This window comes from Lissotriton vulgaris, chromosome 4_1, assembly GCF_964263255.1.
Source record: "Lissotriton vulgaris chromosome 4_1, aLisVul1.2, whole genome shotgun sequence".
Classification (NCBI taxonomy): Eukaryota; Metazoa; Chordata; class Amphibia; order Caudata; family Salamandridae; genus Lissotriton; species Lissotriton vulgaris.
Genome location: NC_141691.1, coordinates 1,177,799,862 through 1,177,823,478, shown reverse-complemented (window position 1 = coordinate 1,177,823,478; position 23,617 = coordinate 1,177,799,862). Strand labels below are relative to the sequence as shown.

At 44.1% G+C, this 23,617-nt stretch overlaps 1 protein-coding gene across 1 annotated transcript in view; it reads left to right on the top strand.

Moving 5' to 3' along the window:
- The window catches only part of CDH20 (cadherin 20), a 287,836-nt gene extending 265,967 nt beyond the window's left edge, over nt 1–21,869 (top strand). The window contains exons 10-12 of the mRNA XM_086965411.1: nt 2,196–2,313; nt 15,407–15,658; nt 20,503–21,869. Of these exons, the coding sequence (XP_086821537.1) occupies nt 2,196–2,313; nt 15,407–15,658; nt 20,503–20,987 (855 nt within the window). The 3' untranslated portion in view covers nt 20,988–21,869. The remainder of the gene's footprint in view (nt 1–2,195; nt 2,314–15,406; nt 15,659–20,502) is intronic.
- The last annotated feature ends 1,748 nt before the right edge of the window (nt 21,870–23,617 follow it).

The following is a 23,617-nucleotide window of genomic DNA, read 5'->3' as shown; positions in this document are numbered from 1 at the left end:
ATAGAGGTGTGGAGTAAAGCAATGTGGTGTGGATTAAAGCAGAATGGTTTGGAGTGAAGCAGAGTGGCATGGCGTAAAGCTGAGTGGAGTGGAGTAAGGCAGAGCAGCATGGAGTAAAGCAGGGCAGCGTGGAGTAAAGCAGAGGGGTGTGGAAAAATGTAGAGTGGAGTAAAGCAGAGTGAAATGAAGTAAAGCAGAATGGAAAGGAGTAAAGCAGAGTGGAGCAAAGCACAGTGGCGTGGAAAAGAGCAGAATGGCATGGAACAAAGCTGAGTGGCATGGAGTGGCGTGGAGCAAAGTAGAGTGGTGTGGAGCAAAGCAGAGTGGGGATGTATGGAGTAAAACAGAGTTGCGTTGTGTGGAGAGGTGTTGCATAAAATGGAGTGGTGTTGCATAGAGCTGGGTGCATGGAGTGACATTACATAGATTAGAGTGGTGCGTCTTAGAGTGCAGTTGTGTAGAGTGGAATAGGATTGCATAGAGTGGAGTGCAGTTGCGTGGAGTGGCAGAGGGACATTGTGTGGAGTGGCGTGTAGCTGTGGGAGTGCAGAAGCATGGATTGGCATTGCGTGGAGTGGTGCTGCATAGAGTGGCGTTGCCTTGAGTCTCACTGCTTGTAGTGGTGTTGCATTGAGTTGAGTGGGTTGGGTAGAGTGAAGTGCAGTTGTAGGAGTACAGTTGCGTAGAAGGATTTTGCGTTGCATGGAGTGGCGTTAGTGATACCATTGGCCTGAAAGGAAATATGAGATTCAGAACTACATTGAAGAATTGTATTTGAGCTGCAGAAGGAGAAATACCAAAACTGAAAATGTACATAAACAGTATTAGCAGTAACATATGCAATTCGTTCCCTGTTTACAGAAATGATGCGTTCAGATGTGAGAACCATCTGGCTGAATTGGGATGGAATGCGTGGGAAGGAGTGGGAAAAAGGCCAAAGGAGAGAGACCAAGTAAAGAGCCATATATTTTAAACATTGGCCACAGCAGGCACTATGGCTTCACAGGCCTCCTATTAATCTGTTTAACAAAAGGACGGGGGAAGCAACAATGGTATCAAGGGTCTTTGAAAGCACAGCAAATGGGACAAGATAAGAGCAAGATTTGCAGAGCTCTGTAAACCACCAGCACTGGTCTTAAGTGCTCTAGCTTTAAGAAACAAATAGTGCCACAAACTATCTGAGTAACAACAGGGGGAATCCCTAAAAATAGGTGGAGATTAAAGCCCATATTCAGAATACAAAATGTCTTGCAGATACAGCGCAAGCGCTGCCTAGGCAGGACCTATAAAGGGCTCTGTAGAAACAATGGTATTTTCTGTAACTAGAGGAACACAGCAGAGGGAGAGGACAGGTGAGTGGGACCAGGAGACGCTACAACAGGCCAAAGGTACAGGGGATGTTTTTCACCTATCTCCTCTGCATACTTTTCCCTCCCTCTGTGTTACCTCTTTCCTCACGGAACTAAAAAGAGCAATATGAGGCGGCCAGGTCTGTCCACATCATGGCACTTTTCCCACACCCTCCTTTGTCTGTGATGCCCCCACATGCCTACCCTCGTGTGGGTTGCCTGCGACCCCATCCAACCCCTCTGGCTGCATCATATCTAGTTTCATTTTCTTGTTGTGCATTCAGCCATGCTGCTCAGCAGCCACAGCTATATACAACATGCCTAAAAACTTTCACAAACCCAATAGCTCTTGTAGGCAAGACATACTGGCTTTGCCAATGCTTGTTGATACATTTCTTTTGCTTCACTTGAACATCCAGGATGAAATTTGTGGGAGGTGTGATAATATCTGAAGTACGCTTGACATATTTCGATTTTGCAATATCCATTAGGAGCCAAGGAATCTGCATTTTCAGCAGAAGGAATGTCTACAGATTTGTGCTGCTCCTAGTCTTTATGTGCTGTTCTGATTTGTCCACTGGATTAGATAACGTGGTTCTTCGGCATTCAAAGTGTGGGTCTAGCCTTGTACAACAGTGACCTGCATGCACCAAGATGTATGATATTGTTGAGTGAATGCGAGCCATAGCCAAGTCAGGAGAGAGTTGTGGAGGATGATGTTGTGGGGAAATCACGTTCACATGTGAATTCACTATTTTATGCATGCATTTTCCTCTTCTACAAAAAAATAAAAGCAGAATAGGAGTTTCCATGTTATGGTATAATGGTCTTCCCTGCTTCTTCCAGCTGATTCAGACCCTGACAGCGAAAGACCAGGACGAACCCCAGGAAGGGCACCACTTCTATTACAGCTTGGCTCCTGAGGTGGCAAACAACCCCAACTTCACCCTGAAGGACAACCAAGGTAACCAGAATGGCCACAGCCTGTTAACCACAATAAAGGAGGCCTTAACTCCTGGTCGTGGAAAGTTTGATGGCTTGTGGCAAGGGCCGTTTTGATTGTCTTTGGCAATATTGCAATTAACCTCTCCCTTTCAGAATCAAGAACGATTTAAAATAGTTACCCAGATATCTGTATGTTTTCGTGCTCAGGCAAGTTTCTTCCTTTCAACCAAACCCATGTCTCCTGAAGACGAAACATTCACGCACATTAAGATGTTAATAGCACCATTTCAGGATCAAAACAGTTATTTTATGATCATTTTCTGGATCTGCAGTCTTAAAATATAGGGCGGCATCGACAAGAAAATGAAACAGCTCTGCTCCGCAAGCCGCTTAACCGCGCCATGCTACATAATTGTCAGAGCACAGGGATGCATCGTATTAACAACAGTACAATGCATCCCTGTGCTGTTCCCTGCACTGGCACACATCTGACTGCCATGTGCCAGCACATCTGGCTGCCAAACACCAGCAAAGGCGCTCTTGCGTCATTTTGCAAGGGTGCCTGCACTGCATTTATGATTGTTTATCTGCAGGGAAGTACACCTTCCTGCACAAAAAAAATAATTAATGCCATTTTCCCTCTTTCTACATGTGCTGCAGAATTCAGCACGCATAGAGAGAGGAAAAAAACGAGAAGAAATAAAAGTATTTCTCCTTGTTGCACCAATTTTTCGCCTAAACTGGGAAGGCGTAGGATTCTGACGCATTCCCAGTTTTACAAAATGTAAATATGGAAATGTGTCAAGTTCTATGGATGTTGCGTGGTTACACCCACACATGACACTCATGGAACACCCCTTTCATGCAGAGTAATGCATAAAGGGGACCATATTTACAAGGCCATGAAAAGTAGCGGTGGGTGACTTTATGGGACTTTGTAAATATAGGCAAGTCCATTGCGCTGCTAGTGCGTCAAACAAAAGTGGGGCATTGGGCTTGTAAATATGCCCCATAGTACATTCACAAATGTATCCCCACATTTCATTCAGAACAAAGCATACAGAAAATAAATGTTAATAACAATGAATGTGTGTGGTGGATGGTGATATGGGATGGCAGCAATATTTTCCACATTAAAGCTGTCTGATATGATTAAAAACATCAGTCGAACATACTCAGGCAATATTATAGGCAGCGTCCTCACAGACCAAATGTTAAGAGACAGACTTCTGTGCCCCACCAAAACACTGAAAAAAGATCAATAAACATAGCTAACAGACGTCAAAGTGTACTCACCGGCAGTTGAGACAGAATTTAGCAGAGCGAAATCCAGGTACAGAACTAAATGAACACTTGACATCTGGAAATTGTTGACTGGGGATATGAGAGTTCCCAAAAGTGACAATCTGGATGCCAGTACATTTGAAAAATAATATAATCTGTATATACCTGACCTTTAAAAGGAACGTTCCTGGGCTTGGATTTCTCAAAGGCCAAAAGAATTGCATTGCCTGCAACATTCACTTTTTTAACTGTATGGTTTTGATAATTATTTCCCAAACTGTGAATATGTTTACACGAACAGTCTCCTAAAATTCCTGTAAAGTGCACCATCACCCAAGGGTATCTTGGTGCTGAATAACAGATGTTTATTGTTACCCACCTCAATGGTACTTATTTCATCGACCTTAGAAGGACAAAAGGCTGCGTGGACCTGCACGGATTTTACCCTGTGACCATGATATTAAACAGAGGCCCTTTTAGGGGATGCATTAGTCCACAAAGCCACCAGACCCAACCTCGATATGTACTGTATATTGAAGCAAAGTCAGAAACACAAAGCACATTTTAAGAATCAGAAAACAACTAGGAGGCAGGCAAACATGAAAACAACCCAAAGGTCCTCACAATATGTAGCATATACAGTGATACATTTATATAAAAATAAGTACAGCGCCTTAGATGTATCACAAGTGTCCATCAAACCCCTGCGTAGTAGTTGCAGAAGTGGACAGATAATGGCTGTTGGTACCAGTGCAGATACTTCTTCATAGAGTGTCTTAGAAGCAGGTGCAGCCCACTGGCATATTCTGGTCACTAGGACTAACATGTCTTCCACTTGCTGTGGGGTTTTCAAGGATGGTAACGTGCTGCAAGGTCTGAAGTCAGAGCCAGCAGGCCTCTTTGCAAGCATTGATCTGTGGCAGAAGGTTTAGTTTGATGGAAATTATAATTATAAAATTCCTCACCTCCATTACTGGCTGTGAGAGTGGCCAAATGACGAAGGACAAAAGACATCAGTCTAGAGGTTGGTTTAGCCTGAAAACTATCACTTTGTCATTCTAGGATATACATTCAGATATATGGCACGCTTCCATAAGCTCATGAATTTAAGGGTCAAACTATGAAACAGTGTCATAGTTCAGCACATACAGCGTCAAGGTGACCAGCATCTCTTATGCATATCTATAAAAATTGTAATCATGTGAAAAGATGACTTTTTCAGCGGTGGAATGCCTTGGGACAGAGTCTGAGGTTAAAGCAATAGGCTGAAAGGGGTCATTTAGACCCTGGCAGCAAGCCAGCGAGCCCCACTGCACAGTGGTATCCATGGCCTCACTCCCCTGGAGGAGGACCACCTGCCATATTAAGAGATCCCTGCCTGCTCTGCAGCTATATCCAAGCCTTCCAAGTAACTGCCACTGAGGCAGATGGCCTGAAGGCTCAAGAGTTTGCCTGCGGTCACCGTGAGTGTGGCACCCGCTAGGCAAACTTTTTGGTCTTTCAAGAATAAATTCCGAGAGTGGAGGTTTGTGCTTGAAAACAAAAAATCAGTAGCCTTAATGCACAAAGCTTTGTCCCGGCACTGGAGCCCCTCTGATTTCTCTGTTGGGGGACACTATGAACCACTTGGCAGTCCTGGGATGGGCAATCTGGTGATTTTCACCCTTCTCAAAAAGGAGGGAGCCTCTGTCACTGTGACCTGATGGCCCTGCAGCGGAAGGGCCATTAGATGAAGGGTTTAAGCTGGCAGAGCCAGCTGACGCGCAATCGGCGTAAACCCAGCACTTCCCATGTCTCAAATGTAGAGTGCAGAACCCACAAGTTTGGCTGGGAGATAGTGCTGACAAAGTATGGATTCTGCTCCGCCAAACGCAAAATGTGCCCTAATACGTTTACATTATAAAAAAAACATGAGACGCTTAGTTCCATAGCTTTGATGCTAAAGTCTGTGTAGCATGTCAAGAAAGTGGCATGGCTGACATTTTCCAAGGCCACCTTGGGATTCATAGGATGTTTGAGGGAAAGGTTTCGGGTCAGATTCAATATAGTTTGTGTGTGGGGATAGCTTTCGGGTCAGATTAGAGATAGGGTGTGTGAGGGATAGCTTTCGGGTCAGATTGGATAAAGTTTGTGTGAGGGATAGCTTTCGGGTCAGATTAGATAAAGATTGTGTGAGGGATAGCTTTCGGGTCAGATTAGATAAAGTGTGTGTGAGGGATAGCTTTCTGGTCAGATTAGATAAAGTTTGTGTGAGGGCTAGCTTTCGGGTCAGATTAGATAAAATTTGTGTGAGAGATAGCTTTCAGGCAGATTAGATAAAGATTGTGTGAGGGATAGCTTTCAGGTCAGATTAGATAAAGTGTGTGTGAGGGATAGCTTTCGGGTCAGATTAGATAAAGTTTGTGTGAGGGCTAGCTTTCGGGTCAGATTGGATAAAGTTTGTGTGAGGGATAGCTTATAATACGTTTACATTATTAAAAAAACATGAGACGCTTAGTTCCATAGCTTTGATGCTAAAGTCTGTGTAGCATGTCAAGAAAGTGGCATGGCTGACATTTTCCAAGGCCACCTTGGGATTCATAGGATGTTTGAGGGAAAGGTTTCGGGTCAGATTCAATATAGTTTGTGTGTGGGGATAGCTTTCGGGTCAGATTAGAGATAGGGTGTGTGAGGGATAGCTTTCGGGTCAGATTAGATAAAGTTTGTGTGAGGGATAGCTTTCAGGCAGATTAGATAAAGATTGTGTGAGGGATAGCTTTCAGGTCAGATTAGATAAAGTGTGTGTGAGGGATAGCTTTCGGGTCAGATTAGATAAAGTTTGTGTGAGGGCTAGCTTTCGGGTCAGATTGGATAAAGTTTGTGTGAGGGATAGCTTTCGGGTCAGATTAGATAAAGATTGTGTGAGGGATAGCTTTCGGGTCAGATTAGATAAAGTGTGTGTGAGGGATAGCTTTCGGGTCAGATTAGATAAAGTTTGTGTGAGGGCTAGCTTTCGGGTCAGATTAGATAAAATTTGTGTGAGAGATAGCTTTCGGGTCAGATTAGATAAAGTTTGTGTGAGGGATAGCTTTCGGGTCAGATTAGATAAAGTTTGTGTGAGGGATAGCTTTCGGGTCAGATTAGATAAAGTTTGTGTGAAGGATAGCTTTCGGGTCAGATTAGAGATAGGGTGTGTGAGGGATAGCTTTTGGGTCAGATTAGACATAATTTGTGTGAGGCATAGCTTTTGGGTCATATTAGAGATAGGGTGTATGTCGAGAAAAATAAGGAGAGAGATAGCTCAAAATATTCTGTCAAGTCATTTCCTATTTCAACATTAAATTGTATGTAAACAGGCCTTTATCAAGGAAGAGAAGAAGAAATGTTGGTCGGTGATACAGATAACACAGTCATCTCTGTGTTGTTTGGGGACTAGAACTTATTTTTCACCATCCTGATTTGACCCTGGACAAGAACGAGAGAGAAATATAGAAAAGGGAGAAAGAAGTAGTAAAAATAACATAGGAAAACAGTGAAGAAGGGAGAATTTGTGGATGAAAAAAAAACTGCAAGAGTTAGATAAAGAGAAAGTAAGTGGAGATTAAACGGAGAATGGAAGCATGAGGTAGAGGAATCAAAAAAAGGCGACCTTGATGTTCATCAGCCACGGCTTCATGAAACATCACAGGTGGGCTCAAAAGAAAACTTTGCACTTATTCATTATTATTCTCATCAATATTTTTGACTAATATTATTAGTATTATTATTAGTATTATTTCAACTTAAACAATGGTGGTCAACAAGCAATCCTTTGCATATGAAAATGATGATGATTATGATTATTATTATTATTATTATTATTATTATTATTATTGTCATTATTATCATCATAAATGTTAATATGATTATTTCAACTTAAGCACTGATGGACAGTAAACAATGCTTTGCTCTTTTATTAGTGTTATTACTGTTATTATTATTATTATTGTTATTATTATTATTATTATTCATGGAAGTTGTAGTAGTATTAATATTATTATTATCATCATCATCATCATTATTATTATTATTATTATTACTATTATTTCAAATTAAACACTGGTTAAACAGTTGTGGTCGGTAGACCGTGCTTTGCTGTCTACAGTGCGCTTTGATACCAGTGTGTGCTTAAGAAGTGCCTGGAGGGATGCAGAGCGGAGAGAGCCATAAGAAGCTATTGAAGGGACATGCTCTCTGCTGCTATGCCTGGGGGCATTACCATGCAACGTGAAGTGGAAAAGCTGCTGAACAAGAACAAACATGGACAACATGCCCCGCTCTCTTACTCATTTCTGTCTTGCTTGGCGAGTGAGATGTTAGCAGGATCTGAGCACTGTCAGTTCGCTGTCGGTGCTGTATGTCACAAAGAGGAAGCATGCCTTTTGGAAGGTGGATGCCCTCAAGGCATCTACAGCATCTCTGCTGCGGAAATGCTTACCTGACAGAGCGGAGATTTAGCAGCACGCGTGACTGAAGGCAAACTGGTCAAACGGACTGGCAATGCAGATCAAGCAGAGGACAGTATGAGGGAAGCAAAGGGAAGCAAATGAAAGGGTAAAACTAACCAAATTAGTGTAGATAATGTTGCGCACAATGAAAAATGGAAATCTTGCTCCTGGCTCTACAGAGAATCGCATACTGCGCTCCGTGGCTTTCTGGTGGGTTTCCATTCATGAGCATCACAGGGGGTAATCATTATGCTACTTCAGTATGTCATATGTGAAAAAGGCCGCTTTGATTGGGAGAAAGCTGGGAAATTGTACCTCCTTCTGCCAATCCAGACAATACTTAAATGCCCTAATCAATTTTCTAAAAATTAATTATTAACCCATTCATTCCTAGCCCTTTCATTCCTATTCCCTTTCATTCTTAACTCATTCCCCTTCACTGGATGGTCTCAGCCACCAGTCTGGGTCTTGTCTCTTCTTCCCTTCCCTTTGGTGTCCTGCCCCTCATCCACTTTTGCTTACAGTCACCGTCTGGTTTTCCAGAACCCTGTCTCTTCCCTCTTTTGCCTTTTTACTGGGCTATGCTACCCCTTGATCTTCTTCTTTATCTGGACTCCCTGCCCCTGAACTGACTATCCCTTCGGTATGAGCTGACGAAGATGTGGTGCATCGCTGGGCCATCTCTGCATGTTCTCAAGTTCTCACTCTCCTCTGTATACCGCACATACATGGCATCTCCCACCACAATCCCTCTCTGCCCCTTTACCCCTTTCTCGCTTCCTACCAAGTTGTTGCCCAGTTCTCTCCATATTCATGTTTGTTCCTGCAGTGTCTCCAAATGTACACTCTTCTGGGCAGCTATTCCCTTTTAGCCCTTCTCTCCTCAGCCAGTCCTGCCAACCGGGGCCTTTTCACTCTTCTTCCTCTTGGGCCCGGACTGCTATCCTCAGTACAGTCACCATGCTGATCTGACCTCGCTTCTTTAAATGCCCAGTCCTTCTCATTTGCTGAGGTCTCCTCCATATATCCTAACACCTGAACCAACTCATTCACTATCACCCAATTCTTTGGCACTTGAGCTCCCTTCCTTAAAGCTCCCCATGCCCGCCCTCACAATGCAGCCCTGTCCAGGCCATTCACCCGAGCCCCTGCCATGCCCAATGCCATGCTTATTTTGTCAAGCCCCACTACCACCATAGACAGGGGATCAGCACTGTGAACCTTCCCCAATCTCTGCTTGCCCTGATCCTGTCCCAACACAATATCACAATACAGTTGTCCTGATCATCCAAAGTCTTCGACACGGCTCCTGCCACGTCTCCTTCAGGCTTGTCACTATTCTGCCGTATTCCTTGCATCAGTGGAGGTCACCCATGAATGTCTGCCTTGTAAGCCTGGGATCCTGGACTACAGCCAGCTCTTCAGAGGCCCATCTTCCAATGTTGTGACCCCTGTTTCTGTTGTGCGTGGACTACTGCAGGGCCTAAGGCACCTGACTCCCCCAATCGCTGCAGCTTCCTCCTGTGTGTACTCCCTGATTGTCCCATATCCCCGTGTTCCCTCACTGCCTCCCCGAGTGGGAAGTCAAGATGGTATGCCTCCACTTGCTCCCTCCTGGATAGCTTAGAAATGACCACATCCACTCTCAACTACCTACCAGAGTGTGTTGTGTGGCCCTTATCTTTTATATACCCCAACTGGTTTCCAGCACCTCTCCCAACCTGCCTGACGAGCCCCCTCACGAAGGCGTGTGTCCTCGAGGTTGGCTCGCCTGGCCTCGTCCTCTCCTCATGCCCAGTCCTCGTGCAACTCTCAGATGGTATCTCTTTCATACCGCCAGCTATCTATGCTGCTCCGTTGGATGATTCACATGTCCCCATTTTTACGCCTGTGTTCCTAACAGACTTCCTTCGAGATGATCCTTCTGCTTCCTTCTCATTTGCTTTGCCCCTTAAATTTAATCCATCTGTCCTCGCTCCCTCTCCAGGTTGAGGAGTGGCTTTTTGTTGTCGCCTGCACTCCCCCACCCCCTTGGGGAGAACCACTCTCCATCACAGTCGATGGTGGTGACTGTCTGTTTATTGTCGCCTGCACTCCTCCACTGCCTTGGGGAGAGCCACTCTCCATCTCAGCTGAAGGTGGTGACTGTCTGTTTGTTGTCTCCTGCACTCCTCCATTGCCTTGGGGAGAGCCACTCTCCATCGCAGCCGATGGTGATGGTGGTGGATTGCTGTTTGTTGTCGCCTGCACTCCTCCACTGCCCTGGGGAGAGCCACTCTCCATCAAAGCTAATGATGGTGGTGGTGGCTGGCTGTTTGTTGTTGCCTGCGCTCCTCCAGTGCCTCAGGGAGAGACACTCTCCATCACAGCCAATGGTGGTGGTGGCTGGCTGTTTGTTGTCGCCTGCACTCCTCTACCACCTCGTGGAGAGCCACTCTCCATTACAGCCGATGGTGGTGGTGACTGACTGTTTGTTATCGCCTGCACTCCCCCACCCCCTTGGGGAGAGCCACTCTCCTTCACAGTCAGTGGTAGAAGCTGGCTGTTAGTTGTCGCCTGCGCTCCTCCACTGCCTTGGGGAGAGCCACTATCCATCGCAGCCGATGGTGGTGGTGGTGGATGGCTATTTGTTGTCATCTGCACTCCTCCACTGCCCTGCTGAGAGCCACTCTCCATCACAGCTAATGGTGGTGGTGGTGGCTGGCGGTTTGTTGTTGCCTGCGCTCCTCCAGTGCCTCAGGGAGAGACACTCCATCACAGCCAATGGTGGGGTTGGTGGCTGGCTGTTTGTTGTTGCCTGCGCTCCTCCAGTGCCTCAGGGAGAGACACTCTTCATCACAGTCGATGGTGGTGGTTGTGGCTGGCTGTTTGTTGTCGCCTGCACTCCTCCACCACCTCGGGGAGAGCCACTCTCCATTACAGCCGATGGTGGTGGTGGCTGGCTCTTTGTTGTCGCCTGTGCTCCTCCACCTCCTTGGGGAGAGCCACTCTCCATCACAGCCAATGGTGGTGGCGGTGGCTGGCTGTTTCATGTCGCCTGCGCTCCTCCACCTCCTTGGGGAGAGCCACTCTCTATCACAGCCAGTGGTGGTGGTGGTGGTGGTGGATGGCTGTTTGTTGTCGCCTGCGCTCCTCCACCTCCTTGGGGATAGCCACTCTCCATCACAGCCAGTGGTGGTGATGGTGGTGGTGGCTGGCTGTTTGTTGTCGCCTGTGCTCCTCCAACTCCTTGGGGAGAGCCGCTCTCCATCAGAGTCGATAGTGGTGGTGGTGGTCGTGGCTGGCTGTTTGTTGTCGCCGGCGCTCCTCCACCGCCTGGGGGAAAGCAACTTTCCATCACAGCAGATGGTGGTGGTGGCTGGCTGTTTTTTGTCACCTGCGCTCTTCCACTGCCTTGGGGTGAGCCACTCTCCATCACAGTCGATAGCGGTAGTGGCTGGCTGTTTGTTGTCGCCTGCGCTCTTCCACCGCCTGGGGGAGACCCACTCTCCATCACAACCGATAGGACCCTGGAAAAGGCCTCCGTATGCAGATAAACGTCTCCTCTATGTTGTCACTTCGCCGATGCGGGGAAAAGTGATTTCTCCATGTGCCCGATGCAATGCTGTGTTCCAGGGGCTGCTTGGCTGGCGTCGTCTTTAGTCCCTTGCCTAAGGCCCCATTGAACCCCCAAAAACTGCCCACCTAGCAAAAGGATGGGGCAGTGAGATAAATAACGGTGATGGATCAAGCCCTGATCTTTGGACTGGGTAAGAGTGGTCTGTTTAACTCAGACACTCTGTTCATCACCACCCCCTTTTCTAAATCGTTTTTGGCCACTATAGGTGTGGCAGGGTATACTCAGACATGAGTCCCTTTCTCACTGCTCCATCAGGATTCAAGCAAGCCGGGCCGAAGAAGGCTGAAATGCCAGAAACCGGTCCCCGGTAGCTTGTCTCCTTTCTGGTGAAGAATTGGCTTGGTAGTTTAGTCTGCCCTGTTCCCATGATGCACTGGGCCAGGGACAGACTGATTTGCATATAGCCAGGTTCTGAGCTGGGATGGGGCAGTGAGATAAATAACGGTGATGGATCAAGCCCTGATCTTTGGACTGGGTAAGAGTGGTCTGTTTAACTCAGACACTCTGTTCATCACCACCCCCTTTTCTAAATCGTTTTTGGCCACTATAGGTGTGGCAGGGTATACTCAGACATGAGTCCCTTTCTCACTGCTCCATCAGGATTCAAGCAAGCCGGGCCGAAGAAGGCTGAAATGCCAGAAACCGGTCCCCGGTAGCTTGTCTCCTTTCTGGTGAAGAATTGGCTTGGTAGTTTAGTCTGCCCTGTTCCCATGATGCACTGGGCCAGGGACAGACTGATTTGCATATAGCCAGGTTCTGAGCTGGGATGGGGCAGTGAGATAAATAACGGTGATGGATCAAGCCCTGATCTTTGGACTGGGTAAGAGTGGTCTGTTTAACTCAGACACTCTGTTCATCACCACCCCTTTTCTAAATCGTTTTTGGCCACTATAGGTGTGGCAGGTTATACTCAGACATGAGTCTCTTTCTCACTGCTCCATCAGGATTCAAGCAAGCCGGGCCGAAGAAGGCTGAAATGCCAGAAACCGGTCCCCGGTAGCTTGTCTCCTTTCTGGTGAAGAATTGGCTTGGTAGTTTAGTCTGCCCTGTTCCCATGATGCACTGGGCCAGGGACAGACTGATTTGCATATAGCCAGGTTCTGAGCTGGGATGGGGCAGTGAGATAAATAACGGTGATGGATCAAGCCCTGATCTTTGGACTGGGTAAGAGTGGTCTGTTTAACTCAGACACTCTGTTCATCACCACCCCCTTTTCTAAATCGTTTTTGGCCACTATAGGTGAGGCAGGGTATACTCAGACATGACTCCCTTTCTCACTGCTCCATCAGGATTCAAGCAAGCCGGGCCGAAGAAGGCTGAAATGCCAGAAACCGGTCCCCGGTAGCTTGTCTCCTTTCTGGTGAAGAATTGGCTTGGTAGTTTAGTCTGCCCTGTTCCCATGATGCACTGGGCCAGGGACAGACTGATTTGCATATAGCCAGGTTCTGAGCTGGGATGGGGCAGTGAGATAAATAACGGTGATGGATCAAGCCCTGAACTTTGGACTGGGTAAGAGTGGTCTGTTTAACTCAGACACTCTGTTCATCACCACCCCCTTTTCTAAATCGTTTTTGGCCACTATAGGTGTGGCAGGGTATACTCAGACATGAGTCCCTTTCTCACTGCTCCATCAGGATTCAAGCAAGCCGGGCCGAAGAAGGCTGAAATGCCAGAAACCGGTCCCCGGTAGCTTGTCTCCTTTCTGGTGAAGAATTGGCTTGGTAGTTTAGTCTGCCCTGTTCCCATGATGCACTGGGCCAGGGACAGACTGATTTGCATATAGCCAGGTTCTGAGCTGGGATGGGGCAGTGAGATAAATAACGGTGATGGATCAAGCCCTGATCTTTGGACTGGGTAAGAGTGGTCTGTTTAACTCAGACACTCTGTTCATCACCACCCCCTTTTCTAAATCGTTTTTGGCCACTATAGGTGTGGCAGGGTATACTCAGACATGAGTCCCTTTCTCACTGCTCCATCGGGATTCAAGCAAGCCGGGCCGAAGAAGGCTGAAATGCCAGAAACCGGTCCCCGGTAGCTTGTCTCCTTTCTGGTGAAGAATTGGCTTGGTAGTTTAGTCTGCCCTGTTCCCATGATGCACTGGGCCAGGGACAGACTGATTTGCATATAGCCAGGTTCTGAGCTGGGATGGGGCAGTGAGATAAATAACGGTGATGGATCAAGCCCTGATCTTTGGACTGGGTAAGAGTGGTCTGTTTAACTCAGACACTCTGTTCATCACCACCCCCTTTTCTAAATCGTTTTTGGCCACTATAGGTGTGGCAGGGTATACTCAGACATGAGTCCCTTTCTCACTGCTCCATCAGGATTCAAGCAAGCCGGGCCGAAGAAGGCTGAAATGCCAGAAACCGGTCCCCGGTAGCTTGTCTCCTTTCTGGTAAAGAATTGGCTTGGTAGTTTAGTCTGCCCTGTTCCCATGATGCACTGGGCCAGGGACAGACTGATTTGCATATAGCCAGGTTCTGAGCTGGGATGGGGCAGTGAGATAAATAACGGTGATGGATCAAGCCCTGATCTTTGGACTGGGTAAGAGTGGTCTGTTTAACTCGGACACTCTGTTCATCACCACCCCCTTTTCTAAATCACCTAGCAAACCACGCAAGCAGCATGCTGAAATTAATTCTTTTAGTATTTTTTTTTATTTTTTATTTATTATAACTCTATCCATGAATGTGGAGCCTCTTTTAAATTGGTACCCTCTGCAATTGCCTAGTTCACCTACATTTAATGGCTGCCCTAAACATGCAATATGTGGGCAGGGCTACTGGAATTATGCAATCCTGCAACAGCAGTGATTTCTTTATAATTATGGATTTGCTACACTGGCCACGCAATTCAACATTAGCGGCATAATATGCAGATTTCAACAAAACAATTGTTTATAACTCAAACGGATCGAATATTTTTAAACCTAACGTAGGGCTCCCGGCAGTAACGAACACATTGCAAAAGTTAGCTTGTCACCTGACCGCTGTTGATTGCTGTATTTAGGTATTAAACAGGTATTAACGAGGTGACACTGTTTTTCAGATAAAATAAATGCACACAATTGATGCACTTGGGAAAGGAGTTTGTCAGCAGCTTGAATACAATTATTTTTTACTTACGTATAATTCAAATAGGGGTAAAATTGTGATGTCATTTTCCTTACTTTTAAGCAGCTTCACTCTACACCACAGCCACTATCCCAAAACAGGTGTTTTTAGGGCATTTCGGCTGTCATTAGAATTGGGACTGACAGTTTGCAATGATAATCGCATCGGCTAAAATCTGATACCTCAGAAATCAGAATGTATCTGCTGCTAAAATTATCACCTATTCCGAGTCCATCCCTCCAGAGACGGGTATAACACGCGGGTTGTCGTGCGTACCAGGCAGTGTAAATAAAAGTTTTTTGTTCTTCTATGCATGCCAGAATCAATATGTGTTGGTGAATACCATTTTGAATCAGCTGATTACTTATTTTTCCTTCTTACGAAAGCTTTGTATGTTGTATAATAGTGCGATTCTTTCTGTATGAACTTGCAATAAAAAGTAACAAAAATAACGCCAAAGAGCGTGCTGCATACTGCTCCCCAATTTGCTCTTTCCGACGCATAATTTAGTCAACTACAGTGCCCCATAATTGAGACCTTCATCGCCGCATAATTCAAGAGGACCTGTTTAAAAGTGACATTCATACGCTACATGCATGTTCACGCGTCCACTGTTTTGTTTCTGCACAGATAACACCGCCTGGATTTTGACACGACGAGCGGGCTTCAGACAGCGGGAGCAGAGCGCCTTCTACCTCCCAGTTCTGATCACGGATAATGGCCGTCCCAGGCAGAGTAGCACGGGCACCCTGACCATTCAGGTCTGCAGCTGTGACGATGCCGGTGATATAATGTCCTGCCATCCCGAGGCCTACACCCTACCCGCCACCCTGAGCCGAGGCGCGCTCATTGCTATCCTGGGCTGCATATTTGTCCTGCTAGGTAATCCTTCAACTTGTCCGTCTTTTCGAACTGCAACTTTTACAGATCTCTATTAAACATCTGCCGGATATCTCAGATAGAATATCTCAGAGACGATGCTTTGAGTCCAAATAGTTATCTTCTTTATTGTGGTAATTATACCAGATAAGACAAGCAGCTAACGCGTTTCGTTCCTATGGCGGAACTTCGTCAGGGCTGAAACAACCATAAAAACATTGATTACATACAATGATTGTGCACAGAACACACATAAAAATATAGACATGATAGATGCAGTATAGGATATACATCAAACAATTAGGAATGTTTCATTAGAAAACACCCGATGTGTGTATACCCTCTATGGCATACACATTTTAGCATATAAAAACCCACTGAAAAAGACACAACACGTAGTAATGATACCACAAAGTTCACACATAAATAAATATATATACAGTTTAAAGCGAGTTTGCACGTATCAAATTGACCACAGAGAAAGAATACATTCATATAATCCATCAGGTCTGCTAATAGCCAGCCTATATGACAAAAGATTAGAAGGTTGAGGTTTAATCTATCACATGTCCAGTCCTTATAAGAATTGACAATAAGTAAAACTAAAGAAAAAAATAAAAGATAAAAGATAAGAAGAGACAATCCAGGAAGAGAAGAAAAAAAGAGACACAACATAAGAAGGTTTAAGGTGCAGTCCTTGCAGTCCCAAATCGAATTTATCATCCATTGGTGAAATTTTAGGAGAATGAGAGTTAAATATAATTATTTATCAGAACATGGTCACTAAATTGTGGGTAACCATATGGTGCTGATCCTATGAGGGAAAATAACATCTGAGGATATATCCATACCAATGAAATGTCTTTAGGTCGCAAAAAATACTATATACAATTAAATGAGCCACTCACCGTGAACTTTGATGTATGAGTTCAACCAGAGAAATGGTAGATGTATCAGAAAACGCAGGGGAGCATCATCAAGGATGGGCCATGCAAATATACTATAAAAATTATATATAAGAAATATGTATAAATAGGAGTTCATCTAATAAATAGCAATAACAAAGATAAGTGCTGAATACAAACAGTATACCGCCCTAAGGCAAAAAAATAAACAGAACGTGACTGGTCCGACAGATGGGCATGGAGATCACAAGAATACATGTAACAGTTACCTCCGATATGAACAGTCCATATATACGAGAAAATGTTTAACTAACCGGATACTAACCGGATATTACTCGTAGTAGGTGGGATGCATGCGCAGTAGAGTGGTCCAATGATTAACCTTCTGTGAATTGACCATATATTCAATTAATCCCTTTTATTCTGTGAAGTATCATGGTACCCGCTGTGCGTGAGTGGCCTTTTTGACATATGTCAAATGACTGTGATACATATATTGCAAATTTGGAGATTAGTGGAAAGAAAGAGAAGTCTCAGGGTATCATGACTTAGAGCCGAGGCAACTGCCATTTTTCCCTCTTCTACCTGCCACCTTGAAGTTCAGAAGATGGCTGAGTGAGTTCAATGTTCACTCCTTACGGGAATGGTGTTTCATAGGTCTTGAGTTTGAATCCCAGTGAGGTAGACTCAGCATCTAGCCTTCTAAGGTGGGGAAACTGAAGGGCTTATTTACAAAGAATGTTGGAGAACGGTGCTAGGCAAAATTTGTCAGCACCGCGCTCTGGCATTTTTTAAAGGCAGGGATGAACCGTATTTACAAGAATACTTCACACCCCAGTGTTTTCCTCTAGCGCTGGTGTAAAAAAAGCTGCCTAGTGTTAGCGCAGGCCCCCTGCCAAAATGATTAAAGAGTGCCTGCGCTGCAGGGGCGATTGTTTATGTGCAGGAAGCGACACCTTCCTGCACATAAACAATCAATAATGGTGATTTGCTCTTTCCATGTTTGCAGCATTCTGCAGCACACATGGAAAGAGCAAAAAATGAAGAGAAATTAATATTTTCTCCTCGTATCGTATCAGGTATTCCCTGGCCTTCGTTTTTGACAGAAGCTCAGCCTTGTAAATCTGGGGCAGTGTCAAAAAGCGATGTGTGTTGCGGTAAAGTGCACTCCCCTTTGCCGCAGAAGTTTGTGGTGGAAAGGCACTTGTTTACAAGGTGGAGATAAGCCACAATAAGTGGGTTAACGCCACCTTGTAAATATGGGAAATGGTTCTATGCATCTGGAGCGTGAAAAAAAAGTTAGGCTCCAGTGACGAATGGGGCTTGTAAATATGCCCTTGAGTACCATGAAAAGACGCAAATATAACATTTTGTTGCATCCAGTAGGAAGAAATCCAAGGTAGCCAGGATAACATTTAAATAAGATTTATTCTTATAAGAAGAACAACACCAATGATCCAACAGGTGTCTCTCTTGGTCAGCCTTCAGTCAATAACAGAATGCACAGACTTCCAAGAGACCAAGATTCCACGTTGCTAGGTGAGGAACAGAATGAAAAATACATGCTTATGTATACACTTGAAATACATTAGAAAATAACATAGAAGTGAAACAAAGAAGAAATATAACACATCTTCCTTCCTATATCAAAGCTTAAAACAAAAAATTGAAGATGAGTATTTTAAGTGATGTAATCTTCCAAATACTTAGGTCTAAATCTCTGTCTGGAAGAAGTAACATCATGCAAACCCTTAGACGATAAGTTATCAACTTCACCTTCAATACACGTGTCCCTAGACGAAATAGGTTGAGCAGATGAATCACATGAATCATCAGAACCTGAATCACCACCATCATTTTCTTGAACATGAGAATAAGATGCCACATCATTAAAATAATATTTTACCTTATCAGAGCAATTTGAAACTTGAGGTTGTTCAACTTGACCAGAAAGCTTGAAATTGCAATCAGCATTTTTTAATTTGGTCACATTTCTCTTGCTCCACCATTTTCCACCAGAAACCATAACTGAGTGTTTGTTGATTTTAACAATAAAGGTATCGGGGTAGAACTTAGAACCTCTACATTTAAATGGTCTCCTCACACGAACCTTGCCACCAACCTTGAAAACTTCGTCTTTAACATGTTTATTTTCATCATACCTATATTAGGTTTCTACCTCACATCTTAGGTTTCTACCTTACATCTTCCCTGTTTCTCTGCCTCTGCTGTTCAGCAAGTGTGAGTGGAATGTTAGTGTGAATGTGATGTCTTTGGAATGTTTGGTATGCTGTGAGTGGACTCTCAGTTGGATACTGGGCTGAGCAGCAGAGAGGATGCACGAACCTTGTCGCTAAATTTATGTTGCATCCAGTAGGAAGAAATCCAAGGTAGTCAGGATAAAATTTAAATGAGCTTTATTATTATAAGAAGAACAACACCAATGATCCAACAGGTGTCTCTCTTGGTCAGCCTTCAGTCAATAACAGAATGCATAGACTTCAAAGAGACCAAGATTCCACGTTGCTAGGTGATGAACAGAATGAAAAATGCATGCTTATGTATATACTTGAAATACATTAGAAAATAACATAGAAGTGAAACAAAGAAGAAATATAACACATTTGGATTTTATTGCACTTGGAAACAATAGAAGTGCAGTATTTAGAGCTACATGAAGAACAACTTATTAGTATTATATGTCAACAGAAGGTGGAAAGCACTCACACAATCTGAGGTGGGGGAAAGAGCTGGCAAGTGGCAGGTGTCATGCTACCATCTTTGTCACTTAGGAGCTGGTAGCCGCCTTCCACGTTCACACAGGGTACCCTAAGGATTTGTATAAATCCCTGAGTTTCCTTCAGTCCCTCCACTGGTGTATTGGGGCTGCTCCTGGCAGTCCAATATTATGACAGTCTCACAATGGTGGAAGAACTTAAACCAGATGGTGCTTCTTGTGGTTGCTGAGAGGTGGAGATTCAAAAAAGTGGCACAGTTAGCAGGGCAGGACTGGCCACAGCAGGCATCTGGCATTTCCTCAGGAGGTCAGAAGGGTGGGGGCGGGTTCTATAACTGGGGGTCAGTTTTGCAGCGGTCCTGTAATATCGAGCCAGTAACAATACCAGCAATGCTTCACACTAGCACCTCTCGGGGGGGGGAGATCTTTTAAAATTGCCAGGGCTGCTTTGGGTTCTCCGTCCAGCCCTGACAGTGAAGGATCAAACCCTTACTGGGAAGGACATTTCTGGACACATATGTGCGCATTTGGATGTTTTTCTAAGAGAACCAATTATTTTTATGAGTTGGTTTAATTTATTAAACTGTGATCATTTGATCCAATTCCTGTCTCCTTGATTTTTTAAATCTAAACGCTAATTTTGCCGAACTGTCTCAAAATGAATGTTTTATCATTACAAATAGGAATTTCCAAAAACAGGAATCAGTAGGGCAGACACTCAAATATGATGATAGACATTCATCAGAATTAGACCCAAGAGAAATCCCTTCAATGTTTAAAAGGGCAGTTCCTACTGTTACATATTTGCTACGAAGATTATGCCTAAATATTTTATGTCTGCTCTATATTCCCACTACTTGGTTGAACACCTCTATCTAAAAGGAGTGTAGAGATACAGACATTCAAATTCTATGGCACTGTCTGGAAACAATGGGCCGCAAGGAGCTATTCTTGCCAGATTGTTTCCTTGTTTTCAAATTCCTATCACGACTCACTATCATTTTGTGCCCCGCTTTTTGATGTAGTGTAGTAGGATTTTGAGTCCATTTAGGATGAAACAATGGTTTTCCAGCAAGTGATGTGATGCAAATTTAAAGACCATGATTGGATTCACAAGAGTCATAGATGTCAGTAACTTTAGAGGTTTGCAACTGATTCCATTGCAAATTCCAAGTTGCTAATTTTGAAATGTTGTGTTTTTTTAGTGCTGGTTCTTCTCATCTTGTACATGAGACGACACCGGAAGAAGCCCTACGTCCTTGATGAAGAGGATAACGTCCACGAGAACATTGTCAGGTACGATGATGAAGGTGGCGGTGAAGAAGACACTGAGGCCTTTGATATTGCAGCCATGTGGAACCCCAGGGAAGCCCACATGGGGAAAGTGAGACAAGACATGCAGCCGGAAATTCAGAGTCTATCCAGATATGTGCCACAAAATTGCAGGATGGAAAGCAGCGTTCATAACTATGTGTTGGCCAAGCTATATGAAGCCGATGTTGATCTTTGCAGCCCTCCTTTTGATTCCTTACAGACCTACATGTTTGAAGGTGATGGGTCGGTGGCTGAGTCACTGAGCTCTTTACAGTCAGGCAGCACAGACTCAGACCAGAGCTATGACTACCTCACCGATTGGGGGCCCCGTTTTAAAAGACTGGCAGAAATGTACAGTGGCCCACAAGGAAAATGAACTTCACTGTAGGAGGATTTGAGTGTAAAGACACTGCAATGTCACACAGCAGAATCGTGGTACATTCTCTTGTGATTACTCTGTGGCTACGAGTGGGGAACTCTACTCTCAACACCTGGAAAGAAAATGGAGGCAGACACTTAATGAGATTTGCCCTGGACCAGCTTTACTCAGTTACTTTAAATTACATTCTAAGAAACGAGGATTTCTTTTTTTCTTTTTTAATGACTCACATTTGAAAGGTCCCAGAGTGAGATGACATATATATTTTTATAAAGCACCAGTTACATTGTGTTCTTGATTTAGGTGGATTAAAAAGGAATGCTTGGATTATAATCTGTGAAAAAAAACGTCTAAGGAGGATGGAGATGTTGCAGTGTATTAGTGGACAATGGCCCTAAGGATGCCCTGGGCTAAAAAGAAAATGAGTTGTTACTGCACAAAGAAAGACTGAACCTAAGTCTCTCAAACTGTTCTTTTGTAAAATAGGGCCATCCTAATGAAGGATGTAACAGTTTCAGAATCGTAAATGAAAAACCACCTGGCCAGTGTGGAGAGTTGGACACTGATTCCAACTGAATGGTTAACTTACCTCTATTAATACTAATCCAGATCAAATTTGCATATGCATTCTCCTTTCTCTATTGTGTCCTGCTTATCTCTTAACTACCTAAAAAGAAACTTGAAAAATCTGCCTGTATTGTACTACAGACAACTCATTTATTTGCCAGATTTGAAGATTATATACTACAAAGGGATGTTAAATTAAATGTTTTGTTAATTCTTGGGCATTCCTATCTATTAAGTGCAAATTCAGTCCAATTGATGTTTACATTTGGCAGGAGACCTACTTGAACACACGCAGCATTACAGGATAATAATATGTGGGCATAAGGATAGACATGGACCTGTTTTGTATATTTGTTGATAATTTTGGTAATAAATATGGTACACTGGAATTGATACCTTAGGTTGTCTACTAAAGAATGTCTTTTTTTCGAGGTTATTGGTAATTCATTTGTTACGTCCTAATGTATGACAGAACCATGCATGCCATTGCTATGCATGGATTTACAACGTGTCCTTAATAACACATAGGCCTTTGCAACTCAAGCCTTTACCAAGCAACATGTAAGTATTTTACAGGTGAGTATAAAGCTATATAGATATATATCCTATTGGTAGTCGCCAATAGGTAGTTATAGTTAGGACCACATTTCCATAGGAAAAGTATTTTTTGATTTGCCTTTATCTTTTTTGAGCTATTTGATGAATTTTCATCAAATTTTCCAAAACAAAGTGCACCTGTTATTTTTGTTGCAAGTGGAAAGTTTTGAGATGCAACTTCAAGGGGGGCAGAGAAAAAGGGGATATCAAAAAAGTGTGTTTCCCATGTTAATTCCTTTAGGAGCTGTGAACACAACTGCAGCCCAAACCGCTGAACGGAGTTGTATCAAATTTGGCCAAAAACTAACTTTTGGTCCTTAGATTGAACTTTTTGTTATTTGGTGTAAATCCATTCACTAGTTGTTAAGAAATGTAAGAAATCCAAATTTGTATAACTGCAATCGCAGCAAATAATAAAGAAAAACAAGCTTCTGCTTAAACAAGCAGCGCTCTAATTGACTGCCTACACTTTAACAAGGAAGTGTTGGCATTGTTCTTGGGACAGCCGAGTCCCACAAAAAAACCCAAAAAAAGAAAAGGGGACAGGGTAGGAATACCCTGAACCCCAAGCCTTGGTCTTGGGGTCTCAGAGGGACCCTGGCAGGGCAAAAACATTAAAAAACAAAAAACAAATATGGTGTAAATTTTTAAAATTCATGAATTCGCAGCAACATTTTTTTTTAAACAAGAGTGTTCGCATGTGCTTGTTTTTATTGAAACCCCCCACAGACATGCAGGCAGGGAAAAAGAATAAATGATTGCTCCTGCATGCAGGGAGCTGTATTTCTAGCAGCTCTCTGCGTACAGCACCAATGCCGGCTCCCACAGGAGGTGGGAAGCTAGCTGAGACCGCAGGGGCATTGAGGCTTCCATGCGGTCCCGGAGGAAAAGACTGAAGTGAACAGAAAGAGGCAGAATTAAGGTCAGAAACAAGCAGAAAGTGGCAAAATAGAGGTCAGAAACAAGCAATAAGAGGCAGAATAAAAGTCAGAAATGAGCAGAAAGAGGCTAAATAAAGTTAGGAAACAACCAAAAAGACACAAAATAAAGGTCAGCAATGAGCAGAAGGAGGCAGAAGAAAGGTGAGAAACAGGCAGAAAGAGGCAGAATAAAGGTAAAAAACAAGTAGAAAGAGGCAAAAATAGAGGTGATAAACCCGTAGCAATAGGCGGAATAAAGGTGAGAAACGAGCAGAAGAGTAAGAATAAAGGTAAGAAATGATCGGAAAAGCAGAATAAAGGTCAGAAGAGGACCACCTCCCCGGGGCTTACTTCTTTGATGGAGAAGGGTTGCGTATCCTCCCTTGTGGATCCATTTATGGCCTTGGGGACTGGCACCCCCAAAGCCGCCTCCTGCTATCTCGCAAGGTGCCCACCCTCGGGAGGTAGCTGCTTGCTTTTTTTGACAGTTTCTTATGTTTTCCCACACGCAAATATGCGTGCAATGATACAAATGAAAACATT